This window comes from Pleurodeles waltl, chromosome 5, assembly GCF_031143425.1.
Source record: "Pleurodeles waltl isolate 20211129_DDA chromosome 5, aPleWal1.hap1.20221129, whole genome shotgun sequence".
NCBI classification, from domain to species: domain Eukaryota; kingdom Metazoa; phylum Chordata; class Amphibia; order Caudata; family Salamandridae; genus Pleurodeles; species Pleurodeles waltl.
Window position 1 is genome coordinate 653,102,667 of NC_090444.1, and position 21,063 is coordinate 653,123,729.

Genomic DNA, 21,063 nt, shown 5'->3' on the forward strand with positions numbered 1-21,063 from the left:
AAGGGAAATAATGAGATTTGCCACGTCTGACTGCATAAACCACACCATGGACAAGTAGAATGCTCCTTACTGTATCGCACTACATATCATCTCAATCGATTATCTCCTACCTCCTCATACAAACCTCCATTCCCATCACACACCCACAGCTTTCTGCTAGGTCAACGGAAAGCTCAGAGGCCTATTTATAAAGTGCATGGTATGTTTAGTAGTACTACAACAGTACTACTAAGGTACTACAAAATGCTATTCACAAACCGACAAACGTAGATATCCATCTTCACCTCTCCTGTTTTTTTTTATGGGGAGATCCTCACCCATGTAAGTTTACTACTTGGTAGTAAATGTGAGAGGGACCAGGGTGAGTGGCTGGAAAAATGAAAGGGGTATACTTATTACTAAATAGGATGGGCTTGAGAAGGGACATGCCCTCACCCACAAAAGAGTAAGGCCACTCTTATTCGCAAACTGCCCTTCTAAATTTTACTATAGCGAAAAGGGAACCACAATAGTAGTAAATTACTCCAGCTCAGAGCTGGAGTAAATCCAGCATGACGGATGGCCAACCACTGGTGCTACAACTTCCTTCTTACATCAACATGGGATCTTATGGGACTTAAAAAGTATTCCAAGGTTTACAGTTTTTTGCAGCATATAGTCCTCAGCTTGATATTTAAAAAAATTCTATGCCTAAGTCAGGTGTTGTAGGAGGCTGGCCTGGTTTGTAGTGGGTACCTAAGGTACTTGCACCATATACCAGGTCCAGTTATCCCTTATTAGTGAAATGTAGGCAGTGCCTAGAAGCCAGGCTCTCTAGGGATAGCTGTGGCTGAGCAGCCTTGGCTTATCTAGGAGACATACAAAGCTCATGCAATACCACTGTAGTCACACAGTACTCACACACATGAAAGAAAATACTCAGTGTTACAAAAATAAAGGTACTTTATTTTGGTGACACAAATGCCAAAAATACCATAGAGACCAAACTCCCTTAGGAGGTAAGTAATACACAAATTATATACACTAGTATGCAGAAACAGCTGTAAAAATAGACAACAGTGCAAATAGTGAAAATCACACCACTTCAGTAGTTAGAAATGGGCCTAGGGAAACACAAACCATATACTAAGAAAGTGGAATACAAATGTTGGTTTCCCACCTAAGCAAGTGTTGTGTGTAGAGGGGCAATGGGAGCATTAGAAAACACCAAGGTAAGTTATAGAACTCACCCCAGAGCCCAGGAAAGCAGGAGTAAATCACAGTAACCTTCCTAGAACACACAATAACACGAGAAAGAAGATAATGCAAGAACCAGAAGAGACTGCAGGACACCAACAGTGGAGTCCTGGACCTGAAGACCTTTGGAAGAAGGGGACCAAGTCCAAGAAGCACAGAAGAGTCCAGGGAGGACAGGAGCCCCTGCTAACCCAGATGAAGGTGCAAAAGAAAAACCACTGATGAAGATCAACCGTCAATACTGCATCCATGAAGACGGATGCAGCTTCCTGATTGGTGCAGATGATGTCCCACGCGGGATGGAAGATTGCAGTCTGGTTTGTGTCGCTGGATTCTGCCAACAAGCCTTGGCACACGCAAAGCTCACAGTTAGCGGAAAATGGCACTGCCCGGGGCCAGGAGGGACCTGGTGGACTCTACCCAGGAGGGGGTATTCAGAGGGGGCTCTCAGCAACTCAGACAGCCCTCAGAAGACCAGGCAGTGCGCACGGGAGTCCCACAGCACGGGGACAATGGAGGTGCAAAAGGAGGCACATGCAGCACTACAACAAAGGATCCCACGTTGCCGGAGAGCCACTCAGGAAGATGGGTGTCACAGGATAGAGTGCTGGGGGCCAGAGTTGCACTGTGCATGAAGAACTTCGTAGAAGGATGCCAACAAGCCTTGGCAACTGCAAAACATGTGGTTCACGGGGTACTACTCCTCCACCAAAGTTAAAAAGTAGGATGTCAGGACCGTTGGGACCACTTCAGTCCACCACCTGAGATGCTGGATCCATGCAACTCGTCAGTAGAGGGGACCCACGCCTCTGGTCGTCGATGCAGAGAGGTGCCTGCTGAAGCTCGGGAGTGACTCCTTGACTCCAAGGGAGATTCCTTTGTTCTTCTGGTGCAGGCAGAAGACGGGCTGTCCTCTGAGGAAGCACAACCGGGAAACAGTTGCAGTTGCTGACAGGAGCTGAAGATACAATGTTGCAGAAGTCACTTTGCTTCTTTGTTGCAGTTTGTAGAGTTCCTGGAGGGTCCAGATGCAGTTTTTTTCGGTGAGAAGTAAAGGATGCAAAGCTTTCCTGATGGAGTCTTGCAATCTGAATCTGAAGAACCACCCACAAGAGAGACCCTAAATAGCCCTGAATGGGGGATTGGTCAGCTAAACAGGTAAGCACCTATCAGGGGTGGGTCTGATGTCACCTGTTGGCACTGGCCACTCAGATGCTCCCAGAGTTCCCTGCCAACTTGCAATCCAAGATGGAAAAACCTAGGGACCCTCTGGAGGAGCTCTGAGCACCACCACATGGGTGGTGATGGACAAGGGATGGGTCCCTCCCTTGTCCTTTGTCCAGTTTCACACCAGAGCAGGGACTGGGGGTCCCTGAACTGGCATAGACTGAATTATGCAAGGAGGGCACCAAATGTCCCCTTTAAAGCATTTCCAGTGGCCTGGGGAGGCTAACCCTCCCAAGCCTGTAACACCTATTTCCAAGGTGTATCATCCCTCTCCCCAAGAAAATCCTTTGTTCTGCCTTCCTGGGCTTGAGCTGCTCAAGCAACATAAGGGCAGAAACCTGTCTGAGAGGTGGCAGCAGCTGGGGCTGGAAATCCTCAGAAGTCTGGAATGGCAATACTGGGGTCCTCTAAGGAGCCCCCAGAGTGCATGGAATCATACAACCAATGCTTGCAAATGCCTTGGGGTACGATTACAACATGTTTGATAACAAACATGCCTATGTTCGGAGTTATCATTATGTAGCTGGACATAGGTAGTGACTTATGCCCAGTACACAGATAAAATGGCGGCCCAACACTCACTAAGTCTGGGAAAATGGTCCAGGAAGTCATGGGGGCACCTCTGCTAGTGCAGGGGTGCCCTCACCGACCAGTACTTTGCACCCTGCCCTCAGGGCTAGAGGGCCTACTATAGGGGTGACTTATAAATGACCTGGTGCAGTGTAAATGGCAGTGACAGGGTGCATGCACCTTTTCACACAGGCTGCAATGGCAGTCCTGTAGAAGCCTTTGCATGGGCTCCCTTTCCGTGGCAAAAGATATGCTGCAGCCCATAGGGATCCCCTGGAACCCCAGTGCCCTGAGTACCTAGGTAACATATACTAACAACTTATAAAGGGGCACCAGTATGCCAACTGTGTGTGAAATACTGGGTTACCAGTAGGCTACAACAGCATTTAGGGGAGAGAGAGCCTAATCACTTGGATCCTGGTTTGTAGGGTCTCAGTGAACACAGTCAAGCACACTGACATCAGGCAGAAAATGGGGGTAACCACTTCAAAAAGAGAGTACTTTCCTACCGGTGTCACAATATAGGTACTGCATAATTTAAAAGTTACTGTGTTACCCTTGGTTGGGAAAATTGCTGAATGCTATGCCTTCACTGCTCAATGATTTGCTAAGATAATTGTGAAGGATATTTATTATGCTTGCTTTATCTGTAATTTATGTCACATTCCTGTATATGTTGGCAACAATCCTTTGCAGTAGAAGTTACCACTGAGTGTGGGAAGATGAAGTGGCTACACAGAGTAGAAAATGATCAGGGTATTTAGATATAAAGTAGTTACACCTTACAAATAGGAGAAAGGAAAGTATTTGTGTCTGAAGATTCATATCACTGGAGTAGGAGTACTGGCAGAGTTTAGAGTCGGGTGGCCCAATGAGACACCTTATTTTATTATTCTGTTTATGCAGAGAGCTGTTTTAGGCCACATCAGTAGGGTGTAGGCCTCACTCTGTCTTAAACTCCCATACTAACTCTTCGTAGTCACGTTGGTAATGGAGTACATTGTGCAACATGGTGAGGTCTACTGCAGGACTGTAGTAAGCAACAGTTTTTGTTCTGAAACCATGCACGGCAAGCAGGTGCCACTAGCTTGGCACCCTACACAACAATGCACCACAGTGTTTGTGGGAGTAAGAAGCCCTGACCTAATGATAGCAGTAAGATTAAACAGCATGATGCAAGCTTGTAAAAGAGAAAAGGATTATTCCCATCTCCTAAATAGTAGTGTATCCCAAGAGGAATGTTCTCAGTTGCAGCCTCATTTTTTGTTGCTTATCCTGTGTGGTCCCAGAAACGGCAACCAACAGGAGGAACTTTTCATGCCTAGGAAAAAAGAGTATCAGAGTGGCAAGAGAGCAGGAAGTATTTCAAGTACTGACCACTGGACTGGCTATTTGAGGAGTTTGATAAAAAGCAAACATCTTTGGTGAGACAGTGCATGAAGCACCAGCTCATCATGGAGAAGCATTTTTTATGCAATCTACACAGCTGAATGTGGGAATAGGAGTGTCAAGTAAGGGGGCCTCAGTAGGATGGCAGTATCAAGTATAAGCTGGGCAGTTATTGTATCACAGAAAACACTCTGCAGATATAGTAGAAAGTCCCAGACTAGATTGGTTAATCCTGCACCAAATTACACTGCTTATGTGTTCATGACATAAAAAAAACTCTGATACTAGAAGCTAAGATGTTCTAGCTAAGGAAAACATTAACTGTATCATCAAGAATTATTCACTTACATAGACTGATAATCTTTGGATCTCAGAGTCTATCAGAAGAAGAATGTTCATCTCCTACTAGTCCTTAAAGGTGAGGAGGTAATCCTGGGAGCTTTATTACAGAACAGAGGGCATCTTTGAACAATCTTGTTATAACTCTGTCATGCACAATGAAAAGTTAGGATAGCTCCTAATATCTGAAGGCAACAAGTTCTAGGGTTTTGTGCCAAGCACCACAACACATCTCTCTTTAAGCTTCTTGCATTTGAACCTGGATTGTTTCACCAAATTTTCCTCCTCTGACCTAAGATCACAGATGGGCGTATAAAGTCGAATTAAAGTCTTTTAAATTTAGGATTAAGGCCCTTCTGTGCTTTGATGACAACGCAAAGTTCATATTTTAATTTCTGGGGCACTGAATGGCAATGATGGTCTTTGACAGTGGGTGAGATGGGGTCTGATTTCTTTAAACTGAGGCAAAGTTTGTTTACTAGTCTTGTAGTGTCTGATTTAGAATTTTTTTGGGGGAGCTTTGGTCGACAATGGCCCATAACACCAAGACTGGCAAGTTCAATGTAATGCTATACCTAGAGCAGTGGCAGGATCATTCTAGACAAAAACAGACACAAACTGCACTCAAAAGACACCAGAACGTGCACCCTATAACCTCAGGCAGTCCTCATGGAAGGCAGCTCATGTACTATATGCTGTGAGCCTCAATTTATAAAATTATAGATAGGTAACAGTGAATTGCGGGGATGTTTTTCACCAAGGTGTTCTGAGTGACGTCAATAGACAACAAGAGCAAAGCTTGAGTTATGTACAATATCATTCAGAACCCCAAAGTGAAAAATATCCCAGTAATCCACTGTGTACCCATCTACAATTTTGTTTTCTGTGGCCCCCAAAATCATCTGCCCCTACCTTCAACTACTGCCTGGGGCAGAGAATAATGGGAAAGCTATACATAACATGCCCTCTCCTCCCTGACACAACTGTGAAAAATAAGGGGCATATTTAAGAGCCTCTAGCGCCTCCTTGTGCACATTAGCATCATTTATTTGAAGCTAATGTTGCTCAACGTGGCCAAAATCCCTGTGCCATATTTACAAACAGCGCAATACATGCATTGCGCCACTTTGTAACCCTTTGCACTACATTATGCCTGTGGCAGGTATAATGTATGCAAAGGGGGCATTCCCCCATAAGGGGTGCTGAAAAAATGGCGCAAAGAAATCTAAGAGATTTCTTTGCCTCATTTGTTACAGCACTTTTAATGCCTGCTCAGAGCAGGTGTTAAAAGGAGGCATACCATTGATTACAAGGGCCTCAAAGGGCTCTGCAGGATTAGCATTGTTTTTTTTGTTTTTTTTTACACAAACCCGAAAAGCTACGGACTAGCGTAAATAATGTAGACAGTAGTTCCCTAACTACTGACACGGTGCACTGCATTTTAAATATGGCGCACACATGGTGGCGTTTGGGGGGTGCTATGGGGCGCAACACAAGGGGCGCTGCACATAGTGCAGCACCACTTTTCTTAAATATGCCCCTAAATATTTTACCTGCTATCCTTAACCAACAGCTACTACCTTTCCTACCTTCCTTCCCCATCCTGCAGCTACGCTTTCTGCTTTCAGTCAAAGCACACAAGCAGGGTTGTACTGATCTCATCCCTGTCACCGGGTCTGGAATGCCTAAATAACTTCACAACAGTTGATAACCACTTTTTTTATCAACTGTTGTGATGCCATAGCAAGTCGGTATGACTTTCAGAAACTGAAATAAATGACAGAGGCACTCTATGAGAGATATACATAATCTCATTCTGCATAATAATGTTCTTTCCTTTAAACTTATTAGAGCATCATGATTACTTTAGGCAGAACAGAGAGTGGAACAAAAAATAAAGCAATGGAAAGATTTAACAGCTTAAACCTCCGATTATATTTTGTTTTGTGAGGAGATTTTTTTTTATTGGTGATCCAGTAAGTAAAGGCTGAATAGGGCTGTTGATGATGTAACCAGAGTGATATATGTTTGGATTCCCTCTCAGTATTCTGCAGTCTCTGGGATGTCTGTATGGGTCTTGCTTTCCATCCTCTTACAAGAGGCCTCACCAGTGTATGTGTTAGAGGGCAGGAGAAAACAGATGCTTTGTTCATTCACCCCCAATTAGAAACAAGCAGTAAATACCTCAGGCCACAAATGCTGCAATACTCATGCCTTCCAGGCTCATGTTCGGTTTTCCTGGATAAGTGTCAATTAGGGCCAACGTACTCACTGTTGTATTCCGTTGGACATACACTAAAATATTGTCTTATCCCTTCACACAGCTAAAAAAGCACTTAAACTGGCTTAATGTAAACATTACACTAGAACACATTCAAGGTATTCTCGAACTTAACTTTCAACAACTTGGATTGATGCGGTGAGTGTGAGCAATAAAAGATCTGCAAACTGACAAAAGGAATAGACATTGTTCTGAGGTCTTGAGCAATGTTGGGCAACCTAATATACTACATTTGACAAAGAGAAGCATGATGTATCATTGCAGGTCTTTGGGTACACTGCACTCCTTTGTAAAATACATTTGAATTTGTATAATTGTGTGCCCAACTACCACGAGTTTGCCCAGTTGATTAACTCATATTTGGTATAAAAATAGGAAAAAAACAGTGACAGAATGATCTTCTGTGACATATTTAAAAAAAAAAGAAACAGGAATCGTGGGAGTACTAGTATGAACACATTTCCATTGCAATGATTTACAAAAACTTAAAAAGTGTAGTATTTGTTTTGAGAATAAAGCAAAATCTATCAGAGACTTAATTCATCTCTTCTTTTCTTCACCTCTTGTTGCAGAGGCTGCAATTTGTTAATCAACCTGTGGATTTCTTGCATTATCACTTTCATATCAGTCTTGTTTTTGGAGGCTTGGTAAGTCACTTCATTGAAAGGAAACACAAGCATAAACTCTCCTACTTGAGGGAGAGGTTTGTTGTCTGTATCTGATGCAAAATACAAAGGCAGAGAGTCTGTTGTCTGCTGCAAATGGGACAAGTGAGAGGATCCATTTGTGGACCGTCTAGGTCTTGCCGAGGCCAGCATCAGTGATGATACTTTAGGTTGTGCCGAATGTTGAGGCATATTCATCCTTTCTCGTAGTTTTGATGTGAGGGTCTTCCTAGGGTGTGTTCCAGAAATAATACTGTTCACAATCACTTCTTTGCCGAGTGAACCATGAGCGAGCTGCATGAGGGACCGTTCTTCATTAGATATGGGATCAACACACAGTTCTCTGGGAAATACGCTGTCATTCCTTGGATGTTTGGGTGGACTGTTTCTTTCTAAGATGGCTTCTTTACTTTGTCTAGGATGACCATTGCTAAAAGGAGCGCTCACCTTGGCTGAACAAAATGCACCACCTGTTTCCAATTCAGAGATGCTAGTATAATAAAAGTGTGAACATTGTAAAGAACTTGACAATTTTTCTTCCAGTCCAGAACGTAAATGTCCATTTGCACACCTGTCATTGGACCTTTGAGAATGGCCACTTATAAAATGAAGTCCAGATTGAATTTTTGTGCCATTGTCAACTTTCATGGAGCTGTCAATCGCCTTATAGTTCAGAAGCTGAATTAGGTCATTGATGAGACCTTTTTTCACAATTAGGTCACTAGAACAGTCTAAAGTTAGGGCTGGGCTGAAGTTTACTTCTAAAAGCCATGGCTTGAAGCTTTCATCTATGAGGATATCAAAGCCAAATAATTCGAAGCAGTTAGTTGCCTTTGGAACAGAAGGTGCAATGGCAAGCAGGGTAAGTGTCACAATGTTATGAATTTTCTGCCACAGCAGCACGTCATCCATCTCGAGGTTGCGGAGGTAAGAACGAAATTGACTCAGAGTCCATTTGCAGCCAGAACCGACACGCTCCTTGTCTTTGCCATAAGACACCCCAAACTTATTGATGCTTGTGTTCGTCAGATGGGCATAAATATTGTTGAGAGAACTGAGATCAAATTTTTCTGTTGCAAATCTCACTAGCCCTTCCTGGTATACATAAACGGTGAGGGGGCTAAAACTTGTTACGCAGGCATAAATACGGAGGTCAAACTTGTATCCGGATATGAGTAAGGGGCTAGTGACATATTTCTGAACTATGACTGTGCAGTCATACGTCAAGTCTTTTATGTCTTTGAAAATAAAAATCCCTCTCCCACGAGACAGGTCAGCAGGCTTACAGATCCAGTAACTCTGTTTCGTGTCATGTGACTGTCTCTCCTTGGTATATTCAGCAATGAACTTTGTGTAGTCATTTGGCAAGATGAATGCCACTGGGCTAAAATCATATTGGGACACACCATAAATCCCTTGCATGCGTTTTAAATGTCTTGCCAAACTGTCCTTCCTCATCATCGTGGCGGTTTTAGGGTGATGGTTAAGGCGCTGCCATGGTTTAATGCTGTCATGTTCAGGGGCACGGAAAGCAGAGCCCCGCCACTGCAAGTTCCACTCCGTCTGGTCTTGAGAATGATCATCAAACTCTCTCCATCCACGTTCAAGTAAAACCTGTCGGATCACATCGGGGGCACTGTTGTGAAGACGAAACACCAAAGGACCCTGCATGTTGTCTTCACAGTCTCTCGCCATACTCTGGAAAGCTCTGGGTTCTACAGAGAAACAAAAGGGAGAGGTTAGATTGCTTAAAAGACTAACATTCACTTCTACAGTGGTTTGAATAAAAAAACAATATTTACCCTTCTTAAAATCCATGCATACCCCATTTATGACTTTGGCCCTCATTACAACATTGGCGGGCGGCGAGGGCACCCGCAAATATTGTACCGCCAGCAGGCCGCCAACGCAGGCTGAAATCTGCCGGCTTTAATTTGACATCCCTGCTGGGCCGGCGCGGAGTACAGCCATAACATTGCAGCCGGCTCCTGATGGAGCCGGCGGCAATGTGGTGGTGCGGCGGGTGCAGCAGTACCCGTCGCGAAATCCACTGCCCGTAATTCGGGCCATGGATTGCGCGATGGGCCTGTGCATGGGGGCCCCTGACCTGCCCATACCAAGTGCATGGGCAGTGCAGGGGCTCCCAGGCCCCCCCAGAGTCACCCATTCCGACAGCTGTTCCATGGCAGTATTTACCGCCATGGAATGGCTTGAGGATGGGGACTCGTAATCCCCAGGGCAGCACTGCTTGCAGCGTTGCCCTGGCAGATAACAACCGCCGGGACCGCCAGGCTGAAGGCAACTGCCAGCGCAAGTCTGGCAGTCATGCGACAGCCAGACTTGTAATGAGGGCCTATATTCCAATTGTTTGGCAGTGAAAAATTTTCACACTTGTCTTGCCTTCCTGCATGTACACATGGTCTGAACACTGGAGGAGAGTACATTGAATATATATTAAGGGCACATCTTGCAGTGCCCTCATATTTGAGAGCCTCTACGTGACAGCATACTACAACAAGCACTGGATAAGCTAATAGATTATGGCCCTCATTACAACCGCCCACCAATATTGTACCGTCAGAGAGTGTACAAGGAACATCTGGTGCAATGAGGCGAATGCTGGAGATTGGGTTTGCAGCAGGAGGGGGGCCCAGAGATAGTGGAGACTTCATTGAGTCTTGTGACATCTGAGGGAGGATGACACATTGGGGAATCTGAAGGGACCGGTGCCTGGAACGAGGAATTTGCAAGCGAGGAGCGAGAGGGTTGGGATTCACAGAGGTAGGTTGTCATTCCAGGTGAGTTGTAGTAAGTGATTGAAGAGCGTGTGCCAAACAGAGCAGATGAGATGCTTGCAGAGATGTCTAGCTTGTTCATACAGCAGGTCCTCCCCTTGAGCCCTCCCCCTATGCGGTAGCACCCTATGCCAGGCCGTCACCACAGGGCCCTGAATCTATCTCCAGTGTAGGGTGAAAATTTGTTTGACAAGAAGGAGAGCAAGACCGGCGAAGCACACCCTAACCTCTATGTATTTCCCACATTTGAACATGCCCATGCATATGCCACCGTGTAGGTGTCAGGGAAATCTGTAGCCTCTTGGAGGATGGTGTGGACTGAATGCCAATATGTGGGGAGAGCTGGACAAGACCGTAGCAGAGGTTGTAGGCCTGCAGATGGCGCTTGGCAGTGTGGGCAGCCCAGGAGGGAAGTGGGTAAATAGTGATTGAGTTGCTCATGTGTCAGGTAGGCACATGTAGGAATGTGAGCTGCACGTTTTTTAAGTGTGCATTCCATGACAAATGTGTGGAAACTCTAATGCCTTATCCCATTCAGTGTTATGTAGTGCCCGTACAAACTCGTCCTCCTATTTGCCCCTCAGTGCCGTCAGCGGGATCCCTGTGTGTACCCTCAGAACCTTGTATAGCCACGTAATCTGGTGGCAACCTGCTCCCACATGTAATAGGGTCTGTAGTACATAGTGAGTTTGGGGCACTTCATCTAATGTGGAACAGAGAGTTTGGAACATATGATGTACCTGATGGTATATCAGGGATTGACCCCTGGGGACGGCGTGATCAGCTATGAGTTGCTCAAGGAGAGGAGGTGTTTCTCAATGAAGAGGCCACCTACTGTAGATAGGGGGCAGGAGTGTCAAGCCGTTAAGGCAGCTAGGGGATGGGAGTTTAAGAGGAGTAGCAGGCTGTGTAAGGGGAAAGCAGGAGCATAGGGTGGGAAATAGCATGTAAGGCAGGTGACTCTTTGAGAAATCTGCAGGCTACAGTTATCTGCAGTGACTGGGGGACCAAGGGGTGGCCATAGGCAGGAGGAAACCCTGAGCATGGACAGAGGTATGGGGCCAGATCTAGCGTAGGTTTCTCCCAAACTGCATCCCACTAACCACTGCAAGAACCACAGGTGCTGTACCACAAGACAGTAGGCCTGAAAGAGGGGGGACTGAGACCGCCCCTGCCCACCGGCAGATGCACTTTGTGCAGTGCAATATGGTGGCGTTTGTTATCCCATATGAGCTCCCCTAGCATTGTATCTAGGTCACAAAAGAAACACATAGGGGTGCCAGCAGGTATGTTGGCAAAGTAATAATTAAGTTGCGGGAGGACAATCATTTTAGTCAAAGCTATTTTCCCCATTGTAGCTAAGGGTAGGGCCTTCCAAAATTGCATCAGTGATTTCAAGGCTGAGAGGGCCCTCTTTCGATTGCCCTCCAGGAGGTCAGTTGGGGAGTGATATAGGTGCATGCCGAGGTATCAGATGGTGTCGCCCTTCCAGTCCAGTAGTGTTCCCCTCAGTTGCACCTCGGCTTGAGTAAATGACTGTAGTGTAGCATATATGGAGGTTAGGTCTGAGCAGACGTCGTGACTGTAGAGAAGCAAGATCAACCGGGCTAGACAGACCCTGTATTTGGGGTCAGTGTAGAGCAACTTGATCAATCAATCATGAATTTGGAAAGCACAGTGTTAGAAATGGGGTCTTTGGTTGACAGTCAGGTTACCCCCTGTTCAAGCAAAGACCCTCACTCTAGTCAGGGTAAAAGAGAATCACCCTCAGCTAACCCCTGCTTACCCCCTTGGTAGCTTGGCACTGCAGTAGGCTTAACTTCAGAGTGCTAGGTGTAAAGTATTTGTACCAACACACACAGTAACTTAATGAAAACACTACAAAATGACACAACACCAGTTTAGATAAATAGGAAATATTTATCTAAACAAAACAAGACCAAAACAACAAAAATCCACCATACACAAGTCAAGTTGTTAATTAAAAATCAAAAAGAGTCTTTAAGTAGTTTCAAAAACACACTAGCGCTGCTAGAGTGAAAATGTACCTGGTGTGCGTCAAAAATAACCCCGCACGGGCGGGTGTGCGTAAAAAATAACTCCGCACGGCGGTACTTAAGTAAAAAATCCAGCCGCACGATGATTTGAAAATCCCGCCGCGCAGGTTGCGATCTCCCAGCCTCCGTCAGCGATGCTGCGCGTCATTTCTCCTGCTCCGTGCGTCGATTTTTCGGTCGCGTTTCCTGCGAGCGTCGTTTCTCAGCTGCGGAACCGGCGGCGCGTCGTTTTTTCAGCCGAAGATCGGATTTGCGTCAATCTTTTCCCTGCACGGCGCTCTGTGCGTGGATTTTCTTGTCTTTAGGCTGCCAGCTTCTCCTTTCAGGGTCCCAGGAACTGGATGGGCACCACAGGACAGAGTAGGAGTCTCTCCAGAGACTCCAGGTGCTGGTAGAGAGAAGTCTTTGCTGTCCCTGAGTCTTCAAACAACAGGAGGCAAGCTCTAGATCAAGCCCTTGGAGATTTCTTCTCAAGATGGAAGGCACACAAAGTCCAGTCTTTGCCCTCTTACTCTGGCAGAAGCAGCACTGCAGGAAAGCTCCACAAAGCACAGTCACAGGCAGGGCAGCACTTCTTCCTCAGCTATTCAGCTCTTCTCCAGGCAGAGGTTCCTCTTGGTTCCAGAAGTGTTTCTAAAGCCTGTAGATTTGGGTGCCCTTCTTATACCCATTTTAGTCTTTGAAGTCACCTTTCTTCAAAGGGGACTCACACCTACTTGTGAAATCCTGCCTTGACCAGGCAAGGCCTCAGACACACACCAGGGGGTTGGAGCCGGCATTGTTAGAGGCAGGCACAGTCCTTTCAGATGAGAGTGACCACTCCACCCCTCCCTCCTAGCAGAGATGGCTAATCAGGAAATGCAGGTTACACCCCAGCTCCCTTTGTGTCACTGTCTGGTGTGAGGTGAAAAACAACCCAACTGTCAAACTGACCCAGACAGGGAATCCACAAACAAGGCAGAGTCACAGAATGGTTTAAGCAAGAAAATGCTCACTTTCTAAAAGTGGCATTTTCAAACGCACAATCTTAAAATCAACTTTACTAAAAGATGTATTTTTTAATTGTGAGTTCAGGGACCCCAAACTCCACATGTCCATCTACTCTCTAGGGGAATCTACACTTTAATCATATTTAAAGGTAGCCCCCATATTATCCTATGAGAGAGACAGGCCTTGCAACAGTGAAAAACGAAATTGGCAGTATTTCACTGTCAGGACATATAAACCACATTACTATATGTCCTACCTTATCCATACACTGCACCCTGCCCTTGGGGCTACCTAGGGCCTACCTTAGGGGTGCCTTACATGTAAGAAAAGGGAAGGTTTAGGCCTGGCAAGTGGGTACACTTGCCAAGTCGAATTTACAGTGTAAAAATACACACACAGACACTGCAGTGGCAGGTCTGGGACATGATTACAGAGCTACTTATGTGGGTGGCACAACCAGTGCTGCAGGCCCACTAGTAGCATTTGATTTACAGGCCCTGGCACCTCTAGTGCACCTTACTAGGGACTTACTAGTAAATCAAATATGCCAATCATGGATAAACCAATTACATACAATTTACACAGAGAGCATATGCACTTTAGCACTGGTTAGCAGTGGTAAAGTGCTCAGAGTTGAAAAGCCAACAGCAACAGGTCAGAAAAAAAATAGGAGGCAGGAGGGAAAAAGACTGGGGATGACCCTGCATAAGCAAAAGTCCAACACGACCCCCTACCAGCCTAAAGCCAGGGGAGAACAATCAATACCTTGATGTACTTCCCTGATTGGGGCGATAGAACAAGGACCCAGGCCCACAACAGCAGGGGCATGTTCCAGTTCTACGCCTTCCTGACTCCAGTTGGATCCCTCTGTCCATACTCTCAGGGCCCACTAAGCTAACCCATGGGGAACCCTTCTCCACATCTACAGACACCATCTGTGCAGCACCTAACTTTACTTTGCTCACAGATGTATTGCAATGGGCAGATAGTACCACCAGGGCCAACACAGTGGTGTTGCCCGCTCCACCCCCGGGGTGTGACTCTCGTCCCGCCCCCAGGGGAAACTCTGTCCACCAGGACAGCAAGCCACAGTGGCCCCAGACAACTGTCAGGGATGAGAGCCCGACCTCAGGCCTCTCCAAGCACTGTGACTGTGGAGAGTGGGGGGCAGTAGCCCCAGGTGCCTGACACCCTTTGACCACTCTCCATTCCACCAGGTCAGAGAAGATAACCTGACCCTGGTCCTCCCCTCTGGGGCTCTGTACCCTCCCTCCAGGAGCGGCACCCCCAGAGTAAAATATTGTCAGGGTGCTTGTAGAAGCAGTCCTGCACAATTCTTCCACCAGTGCAGGGATGTTAACCTGCAACTGATCCTCCAACCTGGGGTCTGTACCTTCAGGTTGGACCAGGGCCAGGGGTGAGGCTTCCCTCCCCCTGCCCTCTCTTCTGGGGTCCTGAACCACCCACCTAGGAGTGGCCCCCCCAGAAGACAACATGGTAGGGGCACTGTTAGCAGTAGCCCCTTCCTCCAGGTCAGGGGGGACACCCTGAACCTGTCCTTCCAATCCAGGGTCTGTACCCTTAGATTGCTCTGGGGTCAGGGGTGAGTCCTTCTCTCCCCTTCCCCTACTCTCAGGGTTCTGCGCCCACCACTCAGGGAGAGTACCCCTTGAAATCACACCAGGGGGGGTGATTGGGCAAACGGCCCCCCCCTTCAGGTCAGGGTTTATCCCCTGCACCTGATCCTCCAGTCCAGGGTCTGTACCCACAGACGGGACCACTGCATGGCAACCCAGGAATTCCTGGGGGGCATACCTACCCCCCACCAGGTCAGAGTTTACCCTCTGAACCTGGTCATCCAACCCAGGGTCACCACCCTGCGGTTGAACCACTGCCTGGCACACCAGGACTTCCTTGGGAGCACACTTACCCCCCATCAGGTCAGAGTTTACCCCCTGAACCTGAACATTCAACCCAGAGTCACCACCCTGCGGTTGAACCATTGCCTGGCACACCAGGACTTCCAGGGGGGCACACTTACCCCCCTCAAGGGACACACTGTCCCGAAGGGCCACACAAGAGTCTGGCTGGCGCAGGTCTCCTGACCTCTGCCCATCTGACAGAGTCTGGATTCCCCCCAACCCAGAAATGGTCTCACTAAGGTCATTCATGGGGAGCTCTGCTCTCAGAGCTGACCCCTGACCCTCCAGGTTCTCCACTGGGGTCCGCAACCCCCTCTCACCCTCTGTCTGGACTTCTGCACCCCCTCACTAGGAGTGGTACTGCCAGACACCAGAACTGGTGGGACGCTGGCTACAGCCGCCCCCCCCAGTTCTCCTGACACTGTGGGATCTCCCTCAACAGATGGCCCTATGGTACAGGCTAGGCTCCCCTCCTGGTGTTCCCTCTTGGAACCCTCCAGGACCTGGGACCGGATCTCGGGCACCTTGGACCTCAGCCCATCCCCATTCCCTCTCCTCAGAGACTGGACATGGGGTCCCTCACCCATCCCACTACACTGGGACCTACCTGGGACACTACAATCCTTCCCTACCTCACCTGATTGGGAAATACCTAGACCACTCCTCTCAGGAGCCCCCCCAAATGCCTCTTCAGACTCTCTGGTACTCACCAAGAGGTCTGCCTCCATTGTAAGCTCCCTGGGGTCAGAGAACTCACACTCCACCTGGTGTTGGCGTAGCTCTGGAAAATAAGGACTAGACATATGCTCTCCAGCAATTACATCACTCAGCCCCTTACATGAATTAACCAAAGTACCCTTCACCCAACCATCCAGTGACTCTGCTTTGGAAAAGCACCACACATCACCCTTCTGAGACTCGTGAGACAGTACCTGACTGTCCCTGACACTCAACCCACACTCTTCTGGGATGTCTTCACACTCCCTAACCAGGACTTCTACCTGGGGGGAACCCCTCTCCCTGTCACTCTCACCTAGAGTCAGTAGAGTGCCCCTCCCACCAGTAGGAATATGACTCCCCATGCCAGTTCCCCAATCCACCTCAGGGACCCTGTGCATCACTGGAGCTACCTCATACCCCTGAACCTCCTGGTGTGTGTTAACTCCATCCTTCAAGTAGGGCACCACATCTCTGGGCATGTGCACTTCTTCCGCAGCACTAGATAAAAAATTGTTGCTGCCACCATTCCAGCTGGATTCAGCCCTCATGATTTCACGCTTCTTCATTTTGAGCTCATAAGCCCAAATCCTCTTTTTGATCTCTAAGTCCCTCCTCCTTTCTTCCAACTCCTTCTCCCTTTGCATCCTCAACTCCTTGAACCGGCGAGCCCTCTCTGCCTGTCTGTCCTGTAACTCTTCAGGAGTCAGACCCTTGGATGACACCCTGCTACCCCTCCTGGGGACCCTCCCCCCAGGCGTAACAGGTACCTCCACTACACCACTGTGTATCCTCTGCACTTCCCCACCCACATTCTCCTCCTCTGTGTGCCCTCCAGCCTTCTTGATTGTCACCCAGGCCCTCTGTGCCTTTTGCAGCTCCCCCTCCCTGGTGGAGCTCTCAGTGGGACAGTCAAGATCTTTAAGGAACTGTTTCAATTGAGCAACTGAGTACTCCTTCAGTTTCTCTATTTCAAACACAGCTCCAGCTGTTGCATCTCCAGATTGAGACATGATGGTCACAAGTGCAAAGTTCCAAAGGCAGAAAATAAGTTCCCAATGAAGTAAAAAGAATCAGTCAAGGGATCAGCAAAATCATGGAAGTAAAACAAAAAGGAGTCCTTAAGAGAAAAAGCAAAAGATCACCAAACAAGTAGTACGTGGTCACGTAGTGGTCTGAACTCAAACAGTAGTGTACACTTAATCACTGTATGTCAAGTACAAATACAAGTCCAAATCCCAACCGCTGATCACCAATGTTAGAAATGGGGTCTTTGGTTGACAGTCAGGTTACCCCCTGTTCAAGCAAAGACCCTCACTCTAGTCAGGGTAAAAGAGAATCACCCTCAGCTAACCCCTGCTTACCCCCTTGGTAGCTTGGCAGAGCAGTAGGCTTAACTTCAGAGTGCTAGGTGTAAAGTATTTGTACCAACACACACAGTAACTTAATGAAAACACTACAAAATGACACAACACCAGTTTAGAAAAATAGGAAATATTTATCTAAACAAAACAAGACCAAAACGACAAAAATCCACCATACACAAGTCAAGTTATTAATTAAAAATCAAAAAGAGTCTTTAAGTAGTTTCAAAAACACACTAGCGCTGCTAGAGTGAAAATGTACCTGGTGTGCGTCAAAAATAACCCTGCACGGGCGTGTGTGCATCAAAAATAACTCCGCACGGCGGTACTTGAGTCAAAAATCCAGCCGCACGATGATTTGAAAATCCCGCTGCGCAGGTTGCGATCTCCCAGCCTCCGTCAGCGATGCTGCGCATCGTTTCTCCTGCTCCGTGCGTCGATTTTTCGGTCGCGTTTCCTGCGAGCGTCGTTTCTCAGCTGCAGAGCCGGCGGCGCGTCATTTTTTCAGCCGCAGATCGGATTTGCGTCAATCTTTTCCCCGCACACCGCTCTGTGCGTGGATTTTCTTGTCTTTAGGCTGCCAGCTTCTCCTTTCAGGGTCCCAGGAACTGGATGGGCACCACAGGGCAGAGTAGGAGTCTCTCCAGAGACTCCAGGTGCTGGCAGAGAGAAGTCTTTGCTGTCCCTGAGTCTTCAAACAACAGGAGGCAAGCTCTAGATCAAGCCCTTGGATATTTCTTCGCAAGATGGAAGGCACACAAAGTACAGTCTTTGCCCTCTTACTCTGGCAGAAGCAGCACTGCAGGAAAGCTCCACAAAGCACAGTCACAGGCAGGGCAGCACTTCTTCCTCAGCTATTCAGCTATTCAGCTCTTCTCCAGGCAGAGGTTCCTCTTGGTTCCAGAAGTGTTTCTAAAGTCTGTAGATTTGGGTGCCCTTCTTATACCCATTTTAGTCTTTGAAGTCACCTTTCTTCAAAGGGGACTCATACCTACTTGTGAAATCCTGCCTTGCCCAGGCAAGGCCTCAGACACACACCAGGGGGTTGGAGCCGGCATTGTTAGAGGCAGGCACAGTCCTTTCAGATGAGAGTGACCACTCCACCCCTCCCTCCTAGCAGAGATGGCTAATCAGGAAATGCAGGTTACACCCCAGCTCCCTTTGTGTCACTGTCTGGTGTGAGGTGAAAAACAACCCAACTGTCAAACTGACCCAGACAGGGAATCCACAAACAAGGCAGAGTCACAGAATGGTTTAAGCAAGAAAATGCTCACTTTCTAAAAGTGGCATTTTCAAACGCACAATCTTAAAATCAACTTTACTAAAAGATGTATTTTTTAATTGTGAGTTCAGGGACCCCAAACTCCACATGTCCATCTACTCTCTAGGGGAATCTACACTTTAATCATATTTAAAGGTAGCCCCCATATTATCCTATGAGAGAGACAGGCCTTGTAACAGTGAAAAACGAAATTGGCAGTATTTCACTGTCAGGACATATAAACCACATTACTATATGTCCTACCTTATCCATACACTGCACCCTGCCCTTGGGGCTACCTAGGGCCTACCTTAGGGGTGCCTTACATGTAAGAAAAGGGAAGGTTTAGGCCTGGCAAGTGGGTACACTTGCCAAGTCGAATTTACAGTGTAAAAATACACACACAGACACTGCAGTGGCAGGTCTGGGACATGATTGCAGAGCTACTTATGTGGGTGGCACAACCAGTGCTGCAGGCCCACTAGTAGCATTTGATTTACAGGCCCTAGCACCTCTAGTGCACCTTACTAGGGACTTACTAGTATATCAAATATGCCAATCATGGATAAACCAATTACATACAATTTACACAGAGAGCATATGCACTTTAGCACTGGTTAGCAGTGGTAAAGTGCTCAGAGTTGAAAAGCCAACAGCAACAGGTCAGAAAAAAAATAGGAGGCAGGAGGCAAAAAGACTGGGGATGACCCTGCATAAGCAAAAGTCCAACACACAGCAAATCACCTGTGAGTGTTTCAAGGCACTGGGGATGCTGTTGCTTCATGGTGGACTGTTCATTCGAACAACCAGGTCTTGAGTTCTAATTGCTGGAGATATGGAGTTGACCTGAGGTGCATGGTAGGGTCATTTCAACCTTTGGCGCTAAGGTTTGATAAGGAGCGTCTTTCGCTGTTGAATCTGCGTATCGGGGGAACGTCTGCGAGGAGGGCTCCGATTTTGCTGGTGACTGCGACCATGGCTGTCTCAGTGCTGTGGTGGACTCAGAATCCAGATTAAGAGGGGTCCAGGAGGTTGTTGTGTTCCAGGTGTTTGGTGAGTTGCTGGTTTATTGAAGTCTTGAGGACCTTCGCTGGAAAGGGGAGTCGGGGGATGGGTCGGCAGTTTTTTGGCTCTGCTGGGTCAGCAGATGGTTTCTTCAGGAGGGGCCTTACTTCGGCATGTTTCCAGTCCTCAGGGAAGAAGGGTGATGGAGGTGTTCAAGGATTTCTTGAGCTCATTCCTAATAGTTCTCCTCCCAAGGTTGAAGACGTGGTGGGAGTGGGGATCCCTGGGCGTTCCTGAGTGCACCTAATTCATGATGGAGATTGGGACTTGAGTCATGAGACGGCCAATGGGTGAGCAAGTGTTCAGGGTTTGTGTTCGTGGGTGTTAGCAGGTTGATGCTGTATGTGGCGAGGGGTTGGGGATCGAAGTTTTTGTAGATGACTGAGATCTTATCATGAAAAATGTCTGCCAGGGTGTCGCACGGTTCTTGGGAGGGGGTGATGCATTCCCAGATAACTCACTCATAATGGCGAAGAAGTCCTTGAGCTGCTTCTATGAAGTTGTTAGAGCGTTCTTCTTTGTTGCTTTCAGGAGATGGTGGTACTGAATGAGTGCATTCTTGAAGGTGGAGAGGTCTCCTGACTCTTTGCTGATGCACCGCTTCCTTTCTAGTTGCTGGCAGTTGTGTTTGGTGGATTTCAATTCCTTGGTGAACCAGCTGGCTCTTCTGGCAGATTCTTTGGATTTGGCTGGGGCGAATTTGTCAGCGCATTCGGGGGCATATTTATACTCCGCCTGCGCCGAATGAGCGTCAAAACTTTTGACGCACAATCGGCGCAAACCTTGCCCCATATTTAAACTTTGACACCTGCGGACGCCAAAATCCCACCGTGTGCGCCATTTTCTGGATGCGGGAAACCGCCTTGCATCAATCATATGCAAGGTAGGCGTTCCCGTCCAAAAAAAGACGTAACCGGCCGTGCGTCGTATTTATGCTTCCGGGCAAAAATCCTGCACGGCCGGGAAGCGGAGGCGGAAAATGATGCACAGCCCGATTTGTGTAAAAAATGAATGCCTGTGTCAGGGCAGGAGTTAAAATGGGGCAAACACACCTGTATTTAATCAGAACACACAGAAGCAATAGCAGAGCAGCAAAAGGGAGACATGGAGGTGCTTCTCATCCAGCGTGCACGCAGACGCAGAGCCCAGCAACAAAAACAGCAGCTACCACAAAACCTGCAGGGT

At 47.5% G+C, this 21,063-nt stretch overlaps 1 protein-coding gene across 1 annotated transcript in view; it reads right to left on the reverse strand.

Annotated features, from left to right (window-relative positions):
• Nucleotides 1–6,675: 6,675 nt before the first annotated feature.
• Nucleotides 6,676–21,063, reverse strand: part of TTLL2 (tubulin tyrosine ligase like 2) — an 88,511-nt gene continuing 74,123 nt past the window's right edge. Inside the window, exon 2 of the mRNA XM_069234530.1 lies at nt 6,676–9,422. Coding sequence (XP_069090631.1) covers nt 7,570–9,422 — 1,853 coding nt within the window. The 3' untranslated portion in view covers nt 6,676–7,569. The remainder of the gene's footprint in view (nt 9,423–21,063) is intronic.